The sequence below is a fragment of the Pieris rapae genome, chromosome 18 (assembly GCF_905147795.1).
Source record: "Pieris rapae chromosome 18, ilPieRapa1.1, whole genome shotgun sequence".
Classification (NCBI taxonomy): domain Eukaryota; kingdom Metazoa; phylum Arthropoda; class Insecta; order Lepidoptera; family Pieridae; genus Pieris; species Pieris rapae.
This window is the reverse complement of record NC_059526.1, coordinates 5,185,761-5,211,132: the sequence shown is the minus strand read 5'-3', so window position 1 is coordinate 5,211,132 and position 25,372 is coordinate 5,185,761. Positions and strand designations below refer to the sequence as shown.

Below are 25,372 nucleotides of genomic sequence, written 5' to 3'. Positions count from 1 at the left end.
AAATCGTGTATCGATCTTCCAAAAATACAAAAACTACTCAACTCCACCATATATTTTTTCCATTCGCCCTACTTAAAGAATCATCATCATCACAAAAATGGAAAGAATCCATGTACTTTTTTTGGAGTTTGTCGACCGGATATGTCCTTAAGAGAAACCTTTTTAAACCTTTTGAAAGTGTACCGACAATAAAGAGAAATATTGTAAGTAGTAAATATTTTCTTTATAAGATCAAAATAGTCCGAGGATTGGGAGAACAAATAAATTTAATCGCTGAAACTCACCATCGACTTTGGTGTGATTAGGTGAGGGTGGCTCTGATTCGACGTCTGAGTGTAGGCTGTAGCTGTGTTCTGTCTTGATGGGCGCGCCGCCCAGGGCCTCTGACATCAGCCTGTCGTGCAACACCACGCCTAATTTGGAGTCCCTGTCTCTGATCAGCCAATCACCCATCTCGCTGTCTTCGTCTAAAACGTCTTGCATTTCCTGGAATCAAAAAATAGATATTAGTTAAATTTAAATCAAGTCGTTAAAACCTACAATTGAGCAAGAAAATATTGCAATTTTCTGTTTAAGATCTTATTTATTTGGATTTATTAACGCTTCTTCGCGACATTAGCTATTGAGGTCCCTGAATAGGCTATTGCCTATTGAATTATTATGTGAACCGATAAGCGACTCTAGTATAAAACTTATATCAGATTTAAATCAAGTTTCGTGATGTGTATAGTGTATACATTATACACTTAAAATTTTCAATACTCTATACAAACACCATGCCTGATTTCCAAGTTTATAAGAAGTCACAAAACTTCATATTATTCTTAACAAATAAAAATTAAACCGTGACATAAAGTGTCCGAAAACAAAGTTAGCGTAAAATTGTTTGAAAACTTGGCTGCGATAAGACAAACCCCTGCGGAGAAACCGTCGCGCGAGGCACATTAATTTAGTTATTGAACGACACTGAACGGTCAATAAACTGACACGCTCCCATTGCTATTTGAATTACGTATAAAATAATGATGTACTGAAATTACAGTATTTCACAAATTTGTAGTTCTTACAAAAATGGTTTGGATTGAACAAAATAAATTGGGGAAAATCTCGGATTAAAGTCAACAACAGATAGTCAAGGGCGGATCCTGCTTTGGCGCCACGTCACATAGTCGTGGACAAGTCAAGAACTTATACGATTGTCATCAAGTTATTGTATTATATTAATTAAATATTGAAGATATGTAGTTACATAAAATCTGGATGGTGACAAAATATTGAAATAGAATGACCCCCTGGATCCGCCGCTGAAGCTAGCTTAGTTTCACTAACAAATCAATCTGAAAAGATCTGTGAACACATCAATTCTAACATTTAGAAAAATATGTGACAAAGTTTCGTAATTATTTGTACCGAATTATTTAAGCATTGTGTAATATTTTTTTTATTTTAAATTTTAATTCAATAATGATAATGACAAACGATTATACTTTAAGTTTAAGTTGGCCATAGATAAAAAGTCTTCATTCACTTTCTACATCAATACAGCGAAATATTCAAACGAGTCTTTATCTTTAGCTTTTATAGATCGATGTAAACGTGATAAAAATACATCGGATAAGTGAGATGAGGTCATTACCACGGGGCTATTAATTTACAAGTTCGTCTGGCCCTCACCTTGGCCGAGACTACGCCCTCACTAGAGAAGATAATACATCATTAAATAATGTAATAGTATTTCTATTTTAGGTCGTCTACTGTGGTGTATCGAACGTGATTCGTTCGTAAACTTAAGGAAAAACTGTTTTGTACATTCTCTTCTCGGAATACACTTTCTATGTTAAACATTTATGAGTCAAAAATGCTACGTAACGGCATTGTTTAACTATGAATGAATTGTGATGTTTATTTCATAAAGTAATGAAGGAACAATATTTTTAAATAATTTTAGTGGAAGCAAAAACCTTTGCGGATTTCAACAGTTTATTAAAAAATATAAAAAGGCATTTTTTATAAGTCCTACACCAGACAGTTATATAGCCAACGGGCAAAATGATCTAACGAATTATCTTCGTTTATAGACATAAATTATGTCCTTACTTAATAAGCAGCTGGATCATAGCAGAAGAAGCGGCAAAAGTGCTTGAAAAAGTTATTATAACCGTAATTAAAAGCGAATCGGATCTCTAAAACTTTGACAATACTAAAGATTTGGATGGCCCCGGTCGATAACCTCTCACGATGTTCGACTGTTCATGAACCACTCGTACTGCCTAATTTGTATTGCCATACTCCGTAGGCTTGAATGTTTATTGCCGTGAATTCTCTACCGGTGACTGTTTGGCTACGCCTGCGTGATCGCAATGTTGATAATAATATGTTTTCCTTTCTCATAATATTGTAAAATGTAGAGAATAAAAATATTTAATATATCTTACTTGTTAACAACTTGTAACAGTTGTATTCCTTATTTACGGAGCCCAGCGTATTAATGACATGGTCTTGGCGTTTCATTATAAGAATTCATTTTTTGTGTTTAGTGTTCTGAGTCTTACACAAATAACGTGGAATTTCTGACACTTATATTTTTGTATACATTTCAGTAAACCTGGCAACATTTCCAGCTAACAATTGCTTAAAGGAAGTCTTTTAGTCGTGAATAAGAAAGTTTATCGAACGTTAATTATACGTAATTAGCATTTTAAGTGTAGGTATTAAGGCTTCATTAAAACATTGTAAATAAAACCAGACTTGTGGGTAGAAATAAAATAATTCGACTTGCAAGATGGTGACTGTTTATTCGTAAAACTTCAAACTCTTATTTGCATTTGAAAATATTTTGGTAATGTGTTATTAGTTTTATTGATTTTTATTATTTAAGACTAATTTTTATTATTTTATAACAGTTCATGTATTGCCTGCTTTCGGAATCGTTTAGACTGCCAAAAGATCAGATCCCGGAGGCAAGCCCTGGTGTCGGCGTGGAGTGAACTGTGCTCCACCAACAGTCACCGAACCTGCTCTTGATCTCGCTGCTATTTCTCTCAGTTCTACACCAGGACACCTATCCAGTTCCCGGATATATTTGTGACAGGTCCGGAGAGACCGATACAGGTAATTGTTTTAATTCTTTAAGAAGAAATCAAATTTTTTAGGGTTTAGAATCAGTATGTAAGTTAGTATATAAGATATGTATTGTGTGGCATAATATATCCTGTACATTAATAAAAAATAATAGTAGTATAAGTTTGTTTCCCTATTCAAATTGTGTACTGAACTTTATTTAAAGAATAGGAGGCGCAACTGATGTTAAGTGATAACGTCGCTCATGGACACAAATGCCAGATAGCTCGCGAGTGCGATGCCGGCTTTTTTAGAATTGGTACGCTCTTTTCTTGAACTTTTAGAACTAAAAAAAATATTTCTTAACTTAACGATAATTGCGTTATAATTTTGTGAATATATATTATATTTTTTTTCTGAGCTGTAAAAATGATTAGATGCGGTTTCGACGAACGCATTGTTTGGTAAGGGGTAATATACCTTATTGTCCACGCCTCGGCGTTTTGTGAATCGTGAGTGACATTTTGTGGGAAATACCGAACCGTAATTCCAAGTACGTGATACTAATTCGGATTTCGATACGTGGGCTAAGTGACATATCACTTACATTTTTACGACCCATGTTCAGGCATTAATCCGATAGCAAAACGGTAAATACAAAAAGATTAGCATAATATGTAACACTGATAACGTTCTTGAATAATGATATGAAATAAATTAAATTATAAAAGGTAAAAACCAGAGACACATCTACTAATAAATATTTTATAATCTGTGTAATTTAAAGATCACGAATATGTTGCAATTTAAAATATAGATAATATCTATAAGAAGCAAGACCACAGACTAGAGTCATCTATTTATTAATATGATATTTTTAGTGTGGCAATAAAGCTTTCGTCACTCATAGAATTTCAATCATTTAAAGCTTTCGCGCAATTATATAAAAAAATATTGGCAAATAGACGATTCCCACAACACGAAAGGAAGGCCAATGAATAAAAACGCAATTAATACGGAAAGTTTCGTGAGTAACGCATTATGCTATTTATTGAACGGTTTTTGCATTTATTTTTCTATGAATGAGTGAGTTTATGCCTTTATTTCTAGCCATTGAAATACTATAAAGAGGTATTTTAACGGGTCGTTGAACGATTGAGCTTTGTTATAAGTTAACCGTTAGCTAGAAAGGGTCCTTATTGATTCGTAGCAATGTGCATGTTTGTTATTTCAGTATATTATAAAAATATAATATGGGAACTAAATGAAATACGAATATTGAGATATAATAAAAACAGATTTTGGAGGCCGTTTATTTCCTTTAAAAAGCTTTTACTTTTATCTTAAACTACTAAAATTCTCGTGGTCAACATATAACGCCTTGTTAACAGAAAACGTAATATTTATATGTATTTATATACATAATATGGCGATGGAACTATAATTTAAACTGAACCAACAGGTCAATTAACTAATATAAAACTTATTTTAATAAAATTTAAATAAGTTAGACACGGAGTATCGAGTTAGTTTGATATGCAGTTTTATTATGCATTATTTTTCTCTTTTTTACTATAAAAATTATAAAAAAAAACAAAGCTTTACAAGACAACATAATATGCTCTCAATATTGAAACAGTTTTTTTACATTTATATATTAAAATAAGAAGACAAAAGATATCAAATATTGCATCTATTGTTTGACTGTGTGTCTTTGACCTGTTACATTTTTATTTTTATTTTCAACAAGGTTTTACACTGACATTGTAACGTAGGCTAACTTTTTTTGGTGTTGCTTTACTAGCTTAGAAAATTAAGGACTTTATATATTCAGTATAATAGTATTTGCCACTCCTAATAGTTGTCTTCAATATTTATTTCAGTCTGGAACTACTAAATGCTAACAAATTTAATTTATATTCTTTATCATGATTGTAATAACAGTCTAGACATGCAACGGGTCCTTATATTAGTTTTTTTAAATATCTGATTGTAATGTTACAAAATTGTCTTTCATCGAGAGATCAGTATTTCTGATATCATTGTATGTTTTTTAGTATAACCTTTTTGGTGATACAAAACTTTTCATATTATTTCGCGACGAAGATACATAGAAATTGGTTACGAAATTTAGGAGAATTATAAACTAATTAAACAAAAATTTAATACAAATAAGCACTTTACACGAACAAACGAGACAAAAAATACTTAAGGAAAAACTTTTCAAAACAAGTGTTTTTAGTTTGAAACAAAAACATGCAAATTCATCACTAAAGACACATTTAGTCAACAAAAATAAACGAGAATATTCAGAAATTATTGTCGTATTACCAACAGCATAATGCATACATTCCGATGCAGGTCATATTGACCTATAAATAATATCGAAATTGCATTTTTGCGCCAGAGCAACAAGTTATGGCTGCTTTGTTTGCAATTACGCAAGAATTTATCTAATACAACGTGATCCGTACGACTTCGCCCGCGTAGAACTACAATATAGCCTTACTGTTTTTGTCTATAGATTGACTACGTTTTTTGGAATATCGGTTCTTCACAAATTAAAAAAAAATCGTATGCTTGAAAATGTAAATATAAAATTTTCAAGTGAGTCATCTGTAAGTGAAGGAAGTTTCAGCATCGTCAGTGTAGCTCAGGAGAGAGATTGATACAAACTCGAAGATAATGATGAGGATGTTGGTCTCTGGCAGAATGACCAGCACTGTGGAACAGCATAATGCTGTATCAATTACAACCACAGCACACACGCACTATTAAAACTAACCTTATTCTTTAAAAGAAAAAAAGCAATATTATCTCCCATTCTTATTTTATTTTTTCTTTGATAATAATTGTTATTTTTTGTGTGTATGTTTTGTTAGTAATAAATGTTATGTCTATATCCAAGACAGTCTTATAATTTTAATATAAGGAAGCCTGTTTTACGTAATTTGAATGACTTACACAAGACAAATTTTGAATAAATAATTTTTAAATAAACACAACACAAATTGTGTGATTATTTGATTTTAAAATGGACGACGATTGCATTGTCTGTGGTTCTAATATTCAAACTAGGAACATCAAACGAGTAAGCATCTTGAGCTTATAAGCTATGTCGAAATAATATTAGTTACATAAGCCAATTTATTGGTTCATCCCTTGCGCGTGTTGCAAGGCTCACGAGCTAGTTTCGCCTGTCAATGCACTTGCGTAACGAATCATACATGGCCTGATTCCTAAGCTGCACCTAGCATTGTTTAGCTGTGATTTTTAAATACATCGACATCATATTAATTAGTACCCAGATATTTTTAATGACTATATAAGGAAGCGGATTTCCTAAAAGATCACATACTAATTTATATATATATTATGCTCGGTCAGGATGTACAGTTTACGAATTACACACTATTTTTTTAATCCGAAGATCTATAATCATATAAACCCATTGAATAAACATTTAATTTAAAAATGGAATATTATAACGTTAAAAGATCGCATCGCAATCCAAATTAAACTTAGAAAATGGCGGCCGAACACAAAGCTATAGGTATTTTCTTTGTTAGTTGTTACTATTGTTAAAGTAGATGCGTTGTAATGATTAAACAGCTTTCTTCGCGTAACGGTGACTGTGATATATTAGACAAGTTTGTCTCAACGGTATTATAAATAATACACAATTTAAGAATTTGCTTTGGTAATATTTGAAAAAAGAACTTAATATTATGTTAACTATAATTTTTGTTTGTCGGCACAAATTGAAACTTTGCTAATCCGAGAGAAAATAATTTTAATTAAATCTTGTGATAACTTCGCCATTGTTTTGTGGATAGTATAATTAAATTAGGTATTCGTCCACAAAGAACCAAGTTAAAAATGTATTATGAAGATAAACCAGAGGAATTCCATAAAAATTTCCATAAATTCGTTGATTCTGTAACCAATCGGTACAGATAAATTATGTAAATGTTAAACGTTTCGTATTGAGGTCGCGTAATTACTGTTCTTCAAGTGTCAAAAATCAAGGATTTCTAGGCTTTTACTCCTGACATAAATTTCCGCGATTATTTATATGATGTAGTAAACAATCTTTGTCATGGATATTCTGATCCTTTTATTATCTGATCAATATAGTCGTTTGCATGACGTCAAAATAGTTATATTAACGAGTTCTGTTAAGGTGCAGTATCGCAGATACAAATTATTCTAATCTATGTTAATGCTTCTGTAGTCTGTAGATCTATAAGCCTAATGCAACGACTAATAAAGGGTCGAATATGAAGGACAAACTGAAGAAAAAATATCAGATAGTTTTTTTTTTGTGTACCACGCCGGAACTTACTGAATGTTTGTGATATAAGCTTTTGTCGTTCATCGGCAATAAAAATAATAATAATAATAGCCTTTATTTCCAAAAAAAACTTTAAATTTAGGGATGTTTTATCACTTAGTTAAGTTTCGTTTGTCCACCGTTGGACATAGGCTCCGGTTCCACTCGCATCCTCGGCGGGCATCATCGGCAATACAAAGGGAAAAACTGTTCACAAAATACAGCTTAAATCAACCACAGTAACTACTTTAAACCAGTTATCTGACATAGTAGTTGATCTGTATGAAATATACCCTCAAATGTGACCGGTCTTAAGTGAATGTCATGAAATATCAAGCGGAGCAAGGAATGGGAGCATTTTTTGTGAAATCTACTTTCACCAACCGATACTGGGTTCGCATCCGGCTCAACTCGTGTATCGTTATCTCGATCGGTGTTCGATGAGGGCCGATACTTAGATAATTACATGTAATTATTAAAATAAGGGCAACGAATCTGGACTAACAATACGGAATGAGTGTATGTACATTGTTCATATTTGAATTCTTCGCGCACATAACAGAATAATACTTACCCACCTCTTGATATCCTAAATTTGTAAGTGTACAATTGTTTTTTTTTTTTGTAAAATTTATGTTCACTATAATTTTCATGTATTTTAGAATAGATAGCTTGTAACATATGCCGTAAAAGATGCATTATATATGATGTGATGTACTTCAATAAATAAAATATGTCAGCTGGAAGTTAGGTGATCTTGGTTAGAAGGGACCACGGATACCTCGTTTCTTTGATACTCTATTCTATTAAGCGGTAAGAAACTTCATTCTAGGAATGCCACACAAAGCATGAACAGCGATTTTAGCTTGTACGGATGAGTCCCTTTCGTTCCTTCTATCTAATACAAACGACAATTTATCCGTCTTTGTATAATGGAAAGGGCCATGAATCAGGAACTTCTAAGCTTATAGAGATCGGAGATAGTATTATCATATTAACATACACTTTCTAGTATGGAAGGTTATTATTGTAAATTACTATTATTAATTGGCTCCAGAAGATAAACCACTCCTTATATGGAAATTGTATTCGTTTTTACAACAAACTCCCAAACGAAATTAGAGAATTATCACTACATAAATTCACTCGTTAAAAGTAAATTAATTAATAAAGCCTTTTATAAATGTGACGAATAATATATAATGATCCTAATCTTCGGGATTGATTTGCTCCAGTTCAAACAATTTGTATTAAAACTTGGCGATTGAAAAGAGTGGCGGAAAGTTTCTTGCCAGTTCTTCTTACCCGCTCTACGCCCTTGACTTGCGAACTGTTTGTTAATGTAAATTTACAATTAATTTAATTTGTTTTTTTGACCATCATAAGTGTAAATGTTTACCTATATGAATAAAGATATTTTTGAGTTTGAGTTTACGTTAATTATTGATAATAACCTAAACAATTGGTAACAAATTTACTATAGGTTTTCCTATGAGAAATATAGCATCGTTATTACAAGTTACAAGAATAATGGTCGCCGGAAACCATAACATGCTACTTGTTGCTGTCATTTCGACTGTAACGTTGTTTTAGTACATGTATTACGTAACTAATGAACATACAAAACTGAAGTAGGTCGACACACAATAGATTGAAATGGGTTTAAGGAGTTCCTCGATAGCGTACCTAATTTATGCATAATTTAACTCATGAGCTGAAATAACCGACTAAACTATATTAGTTTATGGTTATGTATGTATGTATGTAGGGAATCCGTTTCCGCACTTAGTAAAGTCAAAGTCAAAATTCATTTATTCATATAGGTAATATAATGTACACTTATGAACGTCAAAAAGAAATATTAAATGAATCTAATTTAATAGTTTAATGATTATATATAATTGTAATAACGCTCTATCAAATATTAAATACACCATACAGACGTCTATTAAAATTAATATATTATTACTGCCAGCGTTAAAGGTACACAGCTACAGGGACCAAAACTTTTTAGATTTCTTTTGATTTTCATTTTAATAATTTGTATTATTACATTGTAGGTTAAGAAAATTGAAAATACTGTATTGTAAATAAAATACAATTGACAGGAGAAAAATACAATTTTAGTTTTTGATGCAATTTTGATTTAAAAGTAAAAGACTAAGGCTTTGACTGTATTGAGCATTCATTAAAAATAATTTAAATGATTGTTTACACACTCATTGTAGTTGCGACATTTAAAGGTTGTAGATACCTTTAGCCTCGTGAAGCTAAGCGATACTTTATCGAGTTGTTTAAACACATAACACGTTCTATTTACTGTTTAAGAACTATATTTTATATGCGCGCTTTATAGATTAACAAGGTAAGGCATTTAATAAGTAATTAAGAGAATGCAATGATATCGGTTAAGTATCAGTATATATAAGTATCGGTATAGTATTTGTAAAAATGCATCCATATTAACTACGTGACATACTTATCCAAAAAGGAAACGTATAAAATGTATAATTATAATTATAAAATTATGACTCACATTGTTAGGACGACCTGAGTCTACAATGGTCACCAAATGTGTTAATTGACCAACGTCTAGACTGCCTTCCGTGTGTTTCTCATCTCTCTTTATCTCCTAAGAACGTCTTTTATCTCATCCCACGAAATTATCTGCGTAATTATTAAATATTTTTTCTGGCGTATATAAGAAACAATTTTCTTTTAATAAGCTATTTATTCTGGGCCGAGATTAGAAGAGATGAGAATTATATATATAATTATTATAGATTATATAATCTATGATATCTATGTAATCTGTTTTGGCTTTCTGTATTGTCTTAGTTTTTGTCTTATAATTATTATAAGTATTGTTTGATTACTTATAATTAATTAAATAAATAGCTAAGTCATAATTTAGCTAGAAATAAAATTGAAATAAATTAATGAATTAATGTGATTAATTAAATAATTTATACAAAATAATTCTTATACAAGCCGATAAACATTGATGCGTTAATGTATAACTAGAAAGAAAATAATGTTATTACGCAGTTTCATTAACTTTAAACAAGTCAGTTGTAACCACAATGATTTTCAGTAGACCTGATCTTGGAGTGAAAAATTTACCACAACAACACACTTTAACAAAATGAAATAATCTTTGAAATAAAATAAACTATCTAGTCACTAACAAACAAACCATGAGACGCTCCTAACCCTTTTTAGATTTCAAAAGGTAACATTTATATTTCACTTTAAATTTGTTTTATGAGTAAGATGCTATTACAACTTATAAAACCCCCAACCGCTTAGTATGTTAAACCGACCGTTATCAATATGTATGTCAGAATATAGATGATATCCTGAAAATATTAAAGTAAGTGTCAAAAAGCCGTGGGCGATATGTCGTCATCAGAGTACCGTCTAGACATCCATGACGTACGCGAAGCCTACGCTACAATACATAATATTACCATAACATTAACAAAGTGGGGCATGAAGGGAGAGTTTTCTATTCAATCGGGTTTAATATTGTATTTTCTTCATTAATCCATAGAGGAAGCAAATACGGTATAATAACGATTCCTATACATAGATCTTGTAAATAGGGTAAGATGTAAAAATAGTTCACAGCTTACATAATAGCATATGTTTTAATTCCCAACTTCAGAAATACAATGAAATGAAGAGTCGAGTGCATATTAAAAAATATCTATATTCTTCGTCTATGAAAAGCTAGTATTTGTGACACAGGCAAAAAAATTGTTCCGATTTAAATAACTTAAAGATACAATTAACTCGTGAATTTCGTATCAATTACATATAATTGTGTCATTTATAACATTAAACCAGTGAACTAAATGGAATTGCTAGAAAACCTAATTACAATAGCTTACTTATTATTTTGAGCGAGTTTTCTCCGTTGCAATTTTCCAACTGTGTGGGCTCGAGATAACCCAGAAGCGACGCCAACGCAACAGGCTGTCTTACAGTAACGAGTTCGCTTTAATATTTTCCCCTAAATGTCACAAATGTACAGTCGCGCACAAAAACTTAATAATTTTTGGCAAAATATTATATATATTTTTTGTTAGCAACTAATAGCTACTCACAAGATAAATATTAATGTATAAAACTCCTGCTTACTTCGTGTCACTTGTTGATATTTAAAAGAAGGAAGAACACAAAGACTATATGTCTTTACATTAAATAAATGTTTTATATTTCATACACAATAAATTCAATACTTCTGTCATAAAATTATGAAAGTAACACTTATAAACAGTTCACGCCGAATGGCCAGCTTAATTTTATTACACCAATTATATCGTTCTTTATGATTGCTACGTTTTACAAGTTTTCTCGAATTAATGTAGTGTATCGTAATCAATAGCATTGATTGTTATAATTCAGTAAGAGATATTTTTAAAGTAATATTATTATAATAGGTATTATATTGATTTACTAAATTATTATAGTATAATGCTTGTTGAATGTTATGCTTCAGTTGAAAATATTGCAAGAAACGAAATGTTAATGTAAATTTACTATATTTATAATAAGCACATTTCCTTGAGATTGTACACTCATGTCTGGGGGCGCGACATGACGTCACGGGGCGCCACTGTCGTCACGGGACATGAGCGCAGGTTCTCGTTTAATTTTCAATTTTCCGCACGCCTTACACCGCCTGCGACAGCCGATAAGCTTTTTTCTAACACTGTCGCCTACAAGAATATATTTCTAATACTAATAAATTATTTGATGAATAGTTTTGTTACAATAGATCATTATTTTATAACTATGTACTAACTTTGAAAAACAACTTTAACGTTGAAAATATATTTATTTTATTGATAATACGGGTAATAAAGATACTTTAATTTGCCGAAAGGATTTTTTATAGGTCACGACGCAAACGGTCACTTATATTGTTTACCCCCAACCATGGACACCCGTATCTACAGAAGGTTTGAAAGAGCGCTGGTCGGCCTTTAAGTTGTACGGAATCCTTCAATATTACTCCTTAATAGATACACTGACAAAAAATAAATTTAAATTAGGGCTAAATAGTGGTTTCCACAGCTATTAATTTGTTACTAAACTTTTCTTTATTTATTTATATATACATTATAAAACAATGTGTATGCCTAAAAAATACAAGAAAATATGACATCACAAATTTAAAACTAATAGAGTTTTTATGACAACATTGTTTAGTGTTCCAAACACGATAACATGAGTAATGAGTATGAAACCCGTTTGTAGTTAGAAGCATATTTTTTACAGGGGATTATAAATGTACTTTACTTACATGGATTAGATTGATTTGATTTAAATTTAACTGTTATAACTCTAACCTTAAAACTATAACATAACACTAATTTCTTGTGTCTTAAGTGTAGTGTTTCATAATACTAATATCGGTGTCCATAACAAGATTTCACTCGTAATAGAATTATCCTGCGTTTTACTAACTACGCGTGTAAAAGAATTGTTTCTTCTAATAATCATATGAACCCAAATACTAAGCATAGCCAAATACCCTTTTGCAATCATATATTTTATATATTTTGTTTGCAGAGTGAATTTACAGTAGCGATATTGTGTAAATTATGTGATTAATTTTTATGTACATTATTATATTTTTAGTAAATATTTCTCCACATTGTGTTGTATTGGCATAGGCTGTAAAGATAATGTGTATATTTGAAATAAATAAAAATAAATAATTTTGATTAAAAAAACTACATGTAAATATATATGTAATATTTTAATCGTGTCTTTGACGTATGAAATACAAATAAGTTGAAGTATTATAGTTTTTCAATTGGTTGAAAACCAATAATTTTTCTTTTAGCTTCTAATCAAAAACTAAAAGTATTTAAAACTACTACGGGATTATAACCTTATTTTATTTAACTAATTATTTTCCTGTAAACTTCTCTCTCTTCAGTAGGTAGCTCATGTTCGAGCGACAAGGTCATCAAAGAGGATCTGGAGCGGATATGTTTCTAACAGATTCGGCCCAGCGCCTCTTTTATTACAGTGTATAGTTTTGAGGACGACGAGTCTTCCTCTTAATAAATCCATCTGTCTGGTGAACGGCCTCGTGATATTGCCTTCTGTGTTGCTAACCACGATCGGTTTCTCCGATTTCTCATCGCTGTGCTATGTATGGCCGAAATATAATATATCTATATATAAACCTTAACATAATTTTATATTGGCTAATGATCTAACAATCAATCAAATCAATCTCTGAGGTGTTACACTTTATTAAATATTATTAAACTGATAAAAGCAACGTAAGGAAGAAGGTCACAGCATAGACTTAGGCGCCATATAAGGATTATTAAACAAACTATTAGAGTAAACGTACACTAAACATGTTTAGTAATGGTTTAAATTTCAAGGATGAAATGGTCTGCACGAAATGAGTTAATAGATGAGTGGAACTTTTCTTTGGACAAGATTGAATTTAATTTGTGGTTTACTGTATGTTCTAAGTTCAGAACAACTACTACTTATTTCGAAAGTCGATGCAAAGTAATAATAGCAATACACAGATTTATGTTGAACTTTGCAGCTTATTATTATTTAAGTCGGGATGAGGTCTAAGGCTTATATATATAATTCTACAATTTAAGTTACGTTGCTAACATAATAGACTCCCACAAAATATAAAAAATGCAGGCAACCTAGCAATATTTAAATTAAGATTAAAAGACCATCTTTTGATTGATCCCAATCTACGGAAATTAAAGTTCATCCAAGTTCTACCAAGTATTTTTTGTTTAAAAATTGTAATGGGGCTTCTAAACGGGCCATGTTTTGCTGCAACACATGGGCACATGGGCTGGCAACATTGCAAACGATATCAGCCACACTATGCAATATTGCAGTAATGTCCCGGCCATATAGCCAAACATGTTTTGTATAGCCATTTACGGCCGATATTGCCCCGATGGGTTGCCGGACGATCGCTAGGCTATATATTTATATACATTAAGATTTACGTAATTAGGCGTGTATTTCGATACATTTTAATACGTTTCCACTGCTTATCAGCAGTCCCGGTTATAATATAAATGTGTAGTATTCGCGGATATAAAGACAACATTCTAGATTTTTCCCAGATAACTGTTAATCTCAACGTGACTCAGTGGTAAGACGTGGTGGCTCTTCCTCTTTTAGAATGTCTATTATGTATTTAGTATTAATAATAAAAGGTGCCTACAACAGTACTGGCATCAATCATCACACTCGATCATATAAAGCAATTTTAAGTTTGCCAACAGTTAGAATTGTGTAATCTGAACTCTGAACAAATCCATAGACCACGCATGAATATAAAATGTGTAATTTATATTAAAATTCCTTTAACGTTAACTGTGTAGTGCTTCATCTGAATTTAGGTAAATAGCCAAGTAAACTCTGGACATATTGTCTCTCAGCAAAACATGAAATCCTAGAAATTTATTCAAACAAACCTACTAAATAGGTACTATCACTACCAAAACTTAATGAAAAAATAAAATAAATCCGTGGCGCTACACCCTTTTAAGATCTGGGCCTCTGATTTCTGTATATCTTTCTTAATTATATGTAAATCTAATAGACAAGTAGATGATCAGACTCCTGTGCGACTGTGTGACTGCTGTGTCACATACGCCGTCGAATTTTGGGTCTAAGGCAAGCCGGTTTCCTCACCATGTTTTCCTTTACCATTCGAGCGAATGTTAAATGCGCACATAGAAAGTCATTTGGTGCACAACCGGGGATCGAACCCACGACCTCACGGATGAGAGTTGCACGCTAAAACCACTAGGCCAACACAACTTAATCATTACATTAATAATTTAATTATTTTTGTTTATTGATATTTTTTCACAAATGGCAACCCTGCCAAAAAACGCACTTCAGATACACCTACAGAACTTTAATAGAATCATTAAAATTAGAAAAGACAAAAAGTTTGACACGTAATAATGTTTATGATCAACTGAAAAATTTAGCCGGTATTAAAACGATGCTGTGTTATCAGAAGAGAGAAGCTTAAAAGTTGGTATGTTTTATGTTCAGTAAGAATCGATTAATCGATTAGACACCTGCGTAAAGCATGCGAGTGAAAATAATTCAAAAACTTGTTCAATTATCGTGTCGGCCCTGTTTTGCTGTATGCATAGATAACGTGAACACAGTCTACGAACGTAGAATTACTGTCGCAGAGAAAAGGCCGTCTTATTTCGATATCGCTTCGTCAACATGAATATTTTTTTTGCGTCGCTATGATTAGAACACACTAGATAAATGTACTGAAGAATTATTTGAAAATAAGAGTGTTAGCAATTAATTAAATTATTGTTTATTTTCTGGAGGACAAGTATTTAATTCAAGTCAAAAACGGTATATACTTAAACTTAACGCAAACAAGTCAGTATTTTTATCACGGATTTAATAAATGACTACGAAATAAATTTAACTAGTTTATTTCCTAATTCAATTCGGAGCAATATCAATTGATAATCGTCGATATTAGTAAATTTGCCCACTATAAAAGATGTAAACTATTCTTAATCAGACATTAATACAGCAGGCTAATATAGCCCTTTTTGTAAAGCGATAGAGTGTACTTTACCCTGTATCAAATTGTTTGTTTGTGTAGATGCATTGTTAAGTGTAAACTACATACCCAATGGCCCAGATTGCTGAGTGACATTGCGCCAATTGCACTCATGTGTTTACTATCATGATAACTATGTTACTGTTATGAAATTAATTTTAAGCTATAGGCAAAGGCTGTGTCTACACCGAGCTTTAACGTTTACGCACTAATTTAGGAAAAAAAACACATGTTATAAGAAAAAATAAACTTATATATACTTAACAAAAAGGATTGCAAATAACATTAACGAAATCAATTAAAAGGATATCTATTTTTTTATCACACATGTACTAAAAAATAGTTAATTAAGATTCATTACATGATAAATTAAAATATCTTTGTACTGTGTCTTAATTCAACTTTTGCCCAGAAATACTACGCCATTACAGCGCAGAGGTTTGGTAATATAGTATTACTATTAAAAATATATATTTTATCGAGTATTTCAAAAATAGTTCTCAAACCGTACCATGTAATTCCATGTATGATAGATTCAGCATGGGTGGATTTCGCTTAGATGACGTTATTGGTATATATGTCAAATATAATATGAATAACTAATAATTTTGATAAAAATTGAAATAGAAAATCGTTTCTTTTATTGAGCACTATAACAACAGTTTCAAAAATATTAATAACATCCAAAGAGATTTAACCTAATATAATTCAGCCAATGAATTGCAAGCTAGACAACTTTAAGATGTTGCGGTAAGAAACGAATTATGACTCCTGTATTTCAAAATAGAAATACTTTTAACACAAGGGGCAGATGTAACAAATCTGGACTAAAGAGCGTTAAGATGTTATCTTCTTTTCAAAAGATCTATATCATAAAACAATAAATAGCTAAGAGATGCTTGCAGGTCATTCACTGTTATCAACGGACACATGTGCAGTACAAAGGTTGTCGTTTAATCCTATCGACGCACGTCTGATTACACGTGGGATTACATAAACTGAGCTATTGTAACACGTGCTTTGAACCGATTCAACGGACCAGAAATTATTGTTCGGTCTGAAATCCAAACGCGTCATTTTCACATGCATTCACTCGATGTGTAAACAAGATGGTGCCTAATCCAAATCTCTTGGGAGATTGAGAGTTGGAAGAATGGGAGCTGCGTATGTTTCGACCATCGAGACATGCGCATCTCCCAAGTTTGTGGTCGTAAGTTTGATCTATGTGCCTATAAAAGAGTGTGTTCGTTTTTATTTTTCTTCATATAACATTTTGTTGCACGTTCGCAATTTTATCATATAAATTATAATAAAGGAAAATATTGGGGGGGAAGTCAGCAAGTCTAAGCTAGGAATACGTGTCTAGAAGGTTGATAGCCAAATTGCATTTTGATAAACTGCAGTGATGAACGAGATATTTATCTCGTTCGTAATACATAAATTGCGGTAATTGACGAATCTCGAACATACTAATTATATTTACCATTCATCTATAAAGTCTAACAATGTACTGATTAAAATAATACCAATATACCAATATCAGTTTATAATAAAACATATTTGTAGACAATTGTATGGGCGTGGTTTTCTAAATCTACAATGAAATCGCTATAACTTTCCCGTTACTCAAGCATATATTCAAATTCGTTAACCGTTGCACTCGACTCTAATAAGCGGGCCGTGGGATAGCTCACAACCTGCATTCCTTCACGGCCTTAACCGAAACTTATATAACTTGGTGTAAAACTACAGAATTAGTACATTAGATATTGACTGATATAAGAAACTGACTTTTAAAACTACAGAATTAGTAATACATTAGATATTGACTGATATAAGAAACTGACTTTTAAAACTACAGAATTAGTACATTAGATATTGACTGATATAAGAAACTGACTTTTAAAACTACAGAATTAGTACATTAGATATTGACTGATATAAGAAACTGACTTTTAAAACTACAGAATTAGTACATTAGATATTGACTGATATAAGAAACTGACTTTTAAAACTACAGAATTAGTACATTAGATATTGACTGATATAAGAAACTGACTTTTAAAACTACAGTATTAGTAATACATTAGATATTGACTGATATAAGAAACTGACTTTTAAAACTACAGAATAAGTACATTAGATATTGACTGATATAAGAAACTGACTTTTAAAACTACAGAATTAGTACATTAGATATTGACTGATATAAGAAACTGACTTTTAAAACTACAGAATTAGTAATACATTAGATATTAACTGATATAAGAAACTGACTTTTAAAACTACAGAATTAGTACATTAGATATTGACTGATATAAGAAACTGACTTTTAAAACTGCAGAATTAGTAATACATTAGATATTGACTGATATAATCGATCTTCGGGCGATCTTTCAACGTTGTTTCTAATCGTTAATAACTTATCACTTGAGCGAAGCTGGTAGCAATATACTAATTAAATAAATCATTTGTTTTGTTTACGGTAAATGAGACTTTAAAGACGCTTCAAGTTCGAAGTATAAACAATTGTATAACCACCCACATTTCCCGGCGGATAATATTGCCTTTTCTAATTTTACCAAAACCACCTATTGGCGTATTGGAAATAATTGAAAGGCGATTCTGATTATTATTCACGCCTGCTGTTCCCACTGATTGGATTTGCATAGAGCCAAAACAATACACGCATGATAATTGAAACTATGCGCTCTGAATCACTGATTATAAACGAATTTTCGTATTACGCCTATGAATTAATTCGGTATTGTCTAATAAGGGTTTTATCTGTCTGTCTTGTGTGTCTATGGTCGGGTGTTGCATTTTAAGAGAAATGGTAATACACATACGTACTGTCAGAAAAATCAATTTGCTAGAAACAAAAACGGTGTCACCAAAGCTTTTACGTCTGGTCTTCGTTCGTAGTCATTTGTTTTTGCTAATAAGCACATATCAGCGATCACGCTGTCGACTTAAGGCATGTCGGTGCAGCTGAAACAGCCTAAGCTGAGCTGTTAAAGCCAATAGCTGGCCGAATTCCAATTAAGAAAAGTACTACGCCACCACGGGCAGAACATTAGAGTGTAACTGATGATGCAGCTAAGAAGTACCTACACAATTTAGTGGTATACTCTATAATAGCAGAGAGCATATGCAGATAAATAAAGAATAAATTAAATAAATTAAAAGAGTATAATAACTAAGTAATTAATTATACAATTTATTTTAAAAAGTCGATTTACAAAAACATGTTAAGTCGATAAGTAACAGTTCACAAGGACGACAAATACGTCACTTCAAGTATTTTTTTTAATAAATAAACTAGTTTTCATAATCCACTGTGTACTAAAAACTTGTAAATGATTTTAATAATTTCTTGTTGAAGTTGTGACATTGCAATATATCGTCAAGTAGTATTTGTTAAACTCATAAAATGAGTACAAAGAGATGCTGATTGATGTGTCTGTGATCACAGTGAAATGTAAAAAGATTGTAGCATCTATCCATAAGTTTCTAGAACTTTCATGTTGTCAACCACAAAGACGGTTCGGTAGCTTTATCCTAGATATATATATATGGTTTCTTATATCTTATTATCTATCAACGTATGAATCGAAAAGCAATAAAATTGTAGCTTGGACCAAAAACTATTTGTATTTGACTATAAAAACTAGTTATTTAAAACCTAATTATTAGACGAAAAATAAAGGCTTTTCGGTTAAATTTAAAAATTATCACTGTAATATTTTAAAAGAAAATAAAGTCATACAAATTGCAGGTTATATCGCGGAGCTTTCCGTGCAACAACTGTAGGCTATCCCGCTCTTAAGTCATATAAATAATATACCATCTCTTTTGCGCAAGGTATTTGTGTCCAACGGGACGTGAAGCCGAAGGCCTGTCATGTCGTGATCGTTTTGCTTCTATGATGCGGTACACGCAATAACCAAGGTTTACCTTTCTTTTATAGGGCCGTAACTTGACGCTTTCAAGTCTCGTGAGGATATAATTAATGTAAATTGAAAGCTTTTTAAGGTATAATATACGAGGGATAACTTTTTCAACCGTATAACTGAGGTTTTGAGTAATTTGGTAAATCGGCTTAAAACTCATTTTCTCCTCGTAAACATTACTTTTGCATAGTGAACCCTCCAATAGGTATACCCTCTGAATTAACTTGTTGTCTCTCCAGTTCTGTATAATTAATAAATTCTACAACAAAAACCAAGTAGTGATATCATATTCACTCATACAATAATATGTTTGGTAGTTATAACCGTTTGCCTTGTTTGTAATGTTTTTCATGTACGCTAGACTAGAGTGTACTTATCGCTTGTAATAAATAAAATATATCTATTCACTGAATTTTTATTAGAGTAAGACAAAGGACATCACCAATATTGACTTCATCCGTCCTACAAATTTCTTATATTGGTGACCCCGACGTGATATGAACACGCAACCTTCTGATTCTTAAACCAAAAACACAATCGACTCCAAGGAATGAATTTTTATATGGTATTTATTATACGTGTGATTTAATACAAAGATTAATTAGGTCAGCGTTTAAGCCGTTTAAAAGCTCTACCGGATATCAAATGTGACAACCCTGAATCTTGAAGACTTGGAATAGAATGAACAATCTACCGTTTGTCCATCGTCTAGTCAAGCCTGAAGGCTGAGCTCATCCTTTCTCGAAGGCTGAATAATTTGGAGCGAGGTCGCTTAGACTCGTATTAAAATGTACGCAAAAATCTCTTTATTTTAATTATCACTAAAGTATGTAAGAAAATAAACACAAATTGTATCCTTAATCTAACCCTACTTTTTAAAACGCTGTCGCCTTCTTACAGACTTAGCTTTTTTTATTGTGTTTATCTTGGGTTATGAGAACAAAATCCTTAAATGATTAACGCACTATAATTAATTTCTACTCGTTCGCTATATAGTCATTGTCTTAAAGAACAAAAAATATTTATTTTTAGATACGTCGACCTTACTATACTATAGTGGGTGATTCCAGTTTTTATATAATGACAACTGGTATGGGAAAGCGAGTGAGGCTATTCTGATGGCCATGTCGGGAACTGGCTAGCGTTCAATGGATCTTATGAGTTCAATAAGCATTATTACACCGGTTTTATACCATTATGAGTGGAAGTCATGATCAGACTGTGAAAGTTTGTGTAAAGGAAGGGACTATATTTGATTATTGATAGTGATGAATTAAGTATGCTTAAACAAAGACGTTTAGGTAAATATATTTTTCGTATGTATTACTGTCAGCTTATGAAATTAAACAATAAATATGTACTTTTAAGTGCAAAGCAGACATATTGCTTTTAATGTATAGCGTATGTGTTTACGTACAAACCTCGTAACAATTCATTTATTATGCTGTGAACCCTCATAATCTTGAGTAATTTAAAAATTACTAAACGTAAGGAAAAATTTACTAGTCATAAAATATCTGACACATTCGTCTGTATGTCATGGCCCGATCGTAGGATCGTCTATTTCATGAAATGATCCTTCGTAAAATTCGTTGGCCTCATGATGAAGTTATCAATTCTTCCATGAATATGATATAAAAGTATGTGGTTCAGGGATTTACGTGCGTTATGTACAATGGTACATATTTTGTAACAGTAAATAGTTCCATTCTCAAGCTATCAATATAATAGTGAATGGATGACTATCGAAATAACGGTAAATACCGAATTTTTAGGTCGCCTATCAATTATCGATTAAATATTTTTTACAGCGCATAATTGATTGTATGCTGTACTAAATACAGTACTTTGAATAAAAATATAATTTACCTCTTTATAGCGTCTGCGTCAAAAGTAAGTTACGACCCTTGGTTTCAACCACAGGTGACAAGTGGGTTTTAAGTCTAAGACGGTTTCCTTACGACGTTTTCTTCCACGATACGAACGAAAGCGGTCATAGAAAAAAAAGTCCATTTGTCCACAGCTGCGGTTCGAAGGTACGACCCTCCCTATCAACGCTAAAATTCTTATATCATATAATGTATGTTATATCAGAAAAAAAAACTATTTTCCTTATTACAACAGCTGTTCTTTAATCGACTTTATTTACGTGTACTTATGTTGCATATGAAGTGAAAAAGAAAACTTTGACCATATCGAAAATTATACATGAGTAACTAATTTGACATTTTAATACTTATATATATAGTATTTTCTAAAAACAAAACAAAAGTTCGATATCAACTATATTAAATTGTGAAAGGTTGTTAGCAAAAGCTGTTGTAGATAGATACTTTTCTTTGCGAATCTGTAATAAAAAACGCAACCGGAATCATGGGGCACAGATTAAAAATACTCACGTATTTCCATAGAGTAGTTTATTGACCTCAACTTTTGCCAACGGAACTTACCTGCAAAAAATGATTCATTGATTTACTAACAAGATAATTATTTTAAATTTCGAATTATATACATTAGAAATTAGAATTGATAAGTTGTTTCACCAACACTGTGCTACTTTGTTAAATGTCAAACACACGCATTCTTTTACTCAAAACTAATGAACTGATTTAACTTTTCAGTTCCATATTTAACATCGATTACGGAGTATACAAATAAATTGCATTGGATCCGGTTGTTTATTGCTATACATGGTATGCTATACATGTATATAGAAGTTGATAATTTCTTTGAATATTTTTTATACACTAATGTTTTTTTTATTTAAAAGCAATATCTCATTACATGATTAAAGCATACGCTGTGTTGTTTAAAAAAAAGCATATCAAGGTTAAGCATTACATCATGCAGATAATAACTTTCTTATTTAATTTAATAAAGCTATTATTTTTAAAGAACATATATATGTATACCAATGCGTCAGAATATATGTGGAAACTGGTGGCCTAAACAAACATGATACTTTTATATTTGTATGCGATGATGATGATATAAATTAATTGTTTTTTATTAAGACTGCGTTGGACTTTTACCAATAAGGTCGTAGGTTCGAACCATGGATGTCACCAATGGTTTTTTTTCTATATACACATATTGGGAAGAAAAGCATCATGTGACGCTAAGAAAAGAGTTTTTTTTATATAAAAACAACTATATCTTGATTAAAATGTACATTATGTAGTGTATATATATACATTATAATTATGTATGGCTCTAAATATCAGTGAATTTCTGTCTCCTTTGACTACCATGATTCACATCTGCAAAAACAATAAAGTATGATTGTTTAATCACGCGTCACGCTTGCAATGCCACCATATCCTTATTTATCTGTTCCGTATGAAGGCAGTGGTTTTAAACAGACACATTGCATTGAAGGAGTTCTGGTCGATTGCTCACCTTGCTCAACTGCCCGTCGCACTTCACAAAACAACGTGTTTTTAATGCGTACGTACTTGTATGAAAAAGATCTTTGCTCATGGTTTTTATAGAGGAACCTTTAACGCGGTGATCGGATTGTTATAGTATGATAATTACTACGAATAGTAATTACCTTTTACTGTACGATAATTATTTTAAGGAAATTATTTATTTGCCTCCGTGGCTTTGTAGTTTGGGTCGATTGTGAATATAAATATTTATTTATTGACGCTTAATTTCTGACGAAATTGTGTTTTCAGATTTGATTTGATTTTTGCAGAGTAATAATTATTTTTTTCTGTACCTGAAACGAGGTCAATTTTTGTGTGAAATTTTTTGATCATTTGTCAATCTACTAGGCAAGTTGACGTCTTCTCGTGCCACTTGTGCCTGACAAACGCCGTTGACTTTTTGGGTGTTAAATGTGCACATAGAAAGAATGTCCATTGGTACAGTACCACTCCTCGTCTGGTAAAGGACATGCCGTTGACACTTGCCCTTAGTACATGGATGCTTTAAAAAATATGAGTACCCGGAATCCGAACCCACGACCTCAATGACTTATGCCTATGTAAGCTATATCTTAGAAGCAAAAGTAAAGAAAACCTAAGAATGTAACGGAATTAACACAAAGAAAATAAACGAATACAACGCAGCCCCGTTACCAGTAGTGTATTATTAATGTCGTAAGCTGCTTACAAGTTACAACATAGTAATAGGGTTTGTGAAAATCTTTGTAGGTAACGATCGTGCAAAGAAAATTGTGCAAAGACCTGATCGGCCATTACTTGTTCGGTAAAGAGTAACGCACTGCGTTCTTCTAGTTTATCCCTCTTATTACTGATCCTAGAACCATAGTAAAAGACATCGATTACATTTTTGTCCTTGTATTTAAAGGACGTTAAAAAAATTATATGTTAACTGAGACATATCGGACGAGGCTATTCAAGCTTTGCCAGATATTAAAAATATATAGTTGCATACGTACAACGTACTATGCGTATCTGACATGGAAAATATATGGTTGGGTCCAATTAATTGTTGTTAAGTAAGTTGTTGTAAGTGGTTAAGGTTTCCTAGGCGTTCAAAACAATATATATTAGATGAAATACCATAAAATTGTCGATTACGATAAAATATTTCACCACAAAGGCCATAGACGGGGTACAGTGGTATTTCTTTACTTAAAATAGCGATAGCGAACCAATGATGAGTTTTCTATGCGTATATTTTGAATACAGTTCTTACAATATCTTTTGTATAGTAAAAACTCAATACAGACGTCGGATCCCTATCGCTATTGGTAGTAACAATGTTCCAGTGCAGTCGACCTTCACACGCCCCGACAGCATTCTTGACCAAGCTCACTAGAAAACATTACGGATAAGGAAGGTCCTTTTCGAGAAAGTAAAAGGAATTTTATTTTTAAACGTCTGACATTTATGTTTTTAAAGTAACGGCCAGTTCTATGCCAAGGAAATGTCAAAATCTAAATGAAATAAATAACCGAAGATTAGAAATAATTTAAATCAATGTATAAGGAAACTTGATTAGTTTGCTGTTTTGTTTTACACATAACATTGTGACATAAGAAGAATTCTAGTAATTTATTTAGAACTATGCTTAGTTGGCATTTTTAATAAAAATGATTACGCAAAATAATGACAAAATTCTCAAGTAAATGCAATGCAAAGTTTATTTAACCCAATTAATTATTGCGAAACAATAAATTACGCTGAGATGTCTCTAAAGAAATGTCATGGATTGTTTTAATAATAATTAATTGTATTTCCTCATAATTAACGCTAAAACATCCAGTTATATCACCACAATAAATATGTATATAATTTACCATAATATCCTGGTATATTGCCTGATTTTACAAATTATAACAGTTTTTATAGTACGCAATCAATTATATTTGATAGTAATTTAAAGATTAGCATTATTTCAAAGCTATCGTATATCTTTCTGTCATAAAAA

General features: G+C 31.7%; 1 protein-coding gene across 1 annotated transcript in view; it reads right to left on the bottom strand.

The window, feature by feature from the left end:
- Positions 1–25,372, bottom strand: part of LOC110994496 (cyclic AMP response element-binding protein A) — a 79,126-nt gene that overhangs the window by 12,371 nt on the left and 41,383 nt on the right. The window contains exon 2 of the mRNA XM_022261163.2: positions 285–486. Coding sequence (XP_022116855.1) covers positions 285–486 — 202 coding nt within the window. The remainder of the gene's footprint in view (positions 1–284; positions 487–25,372) is intronic.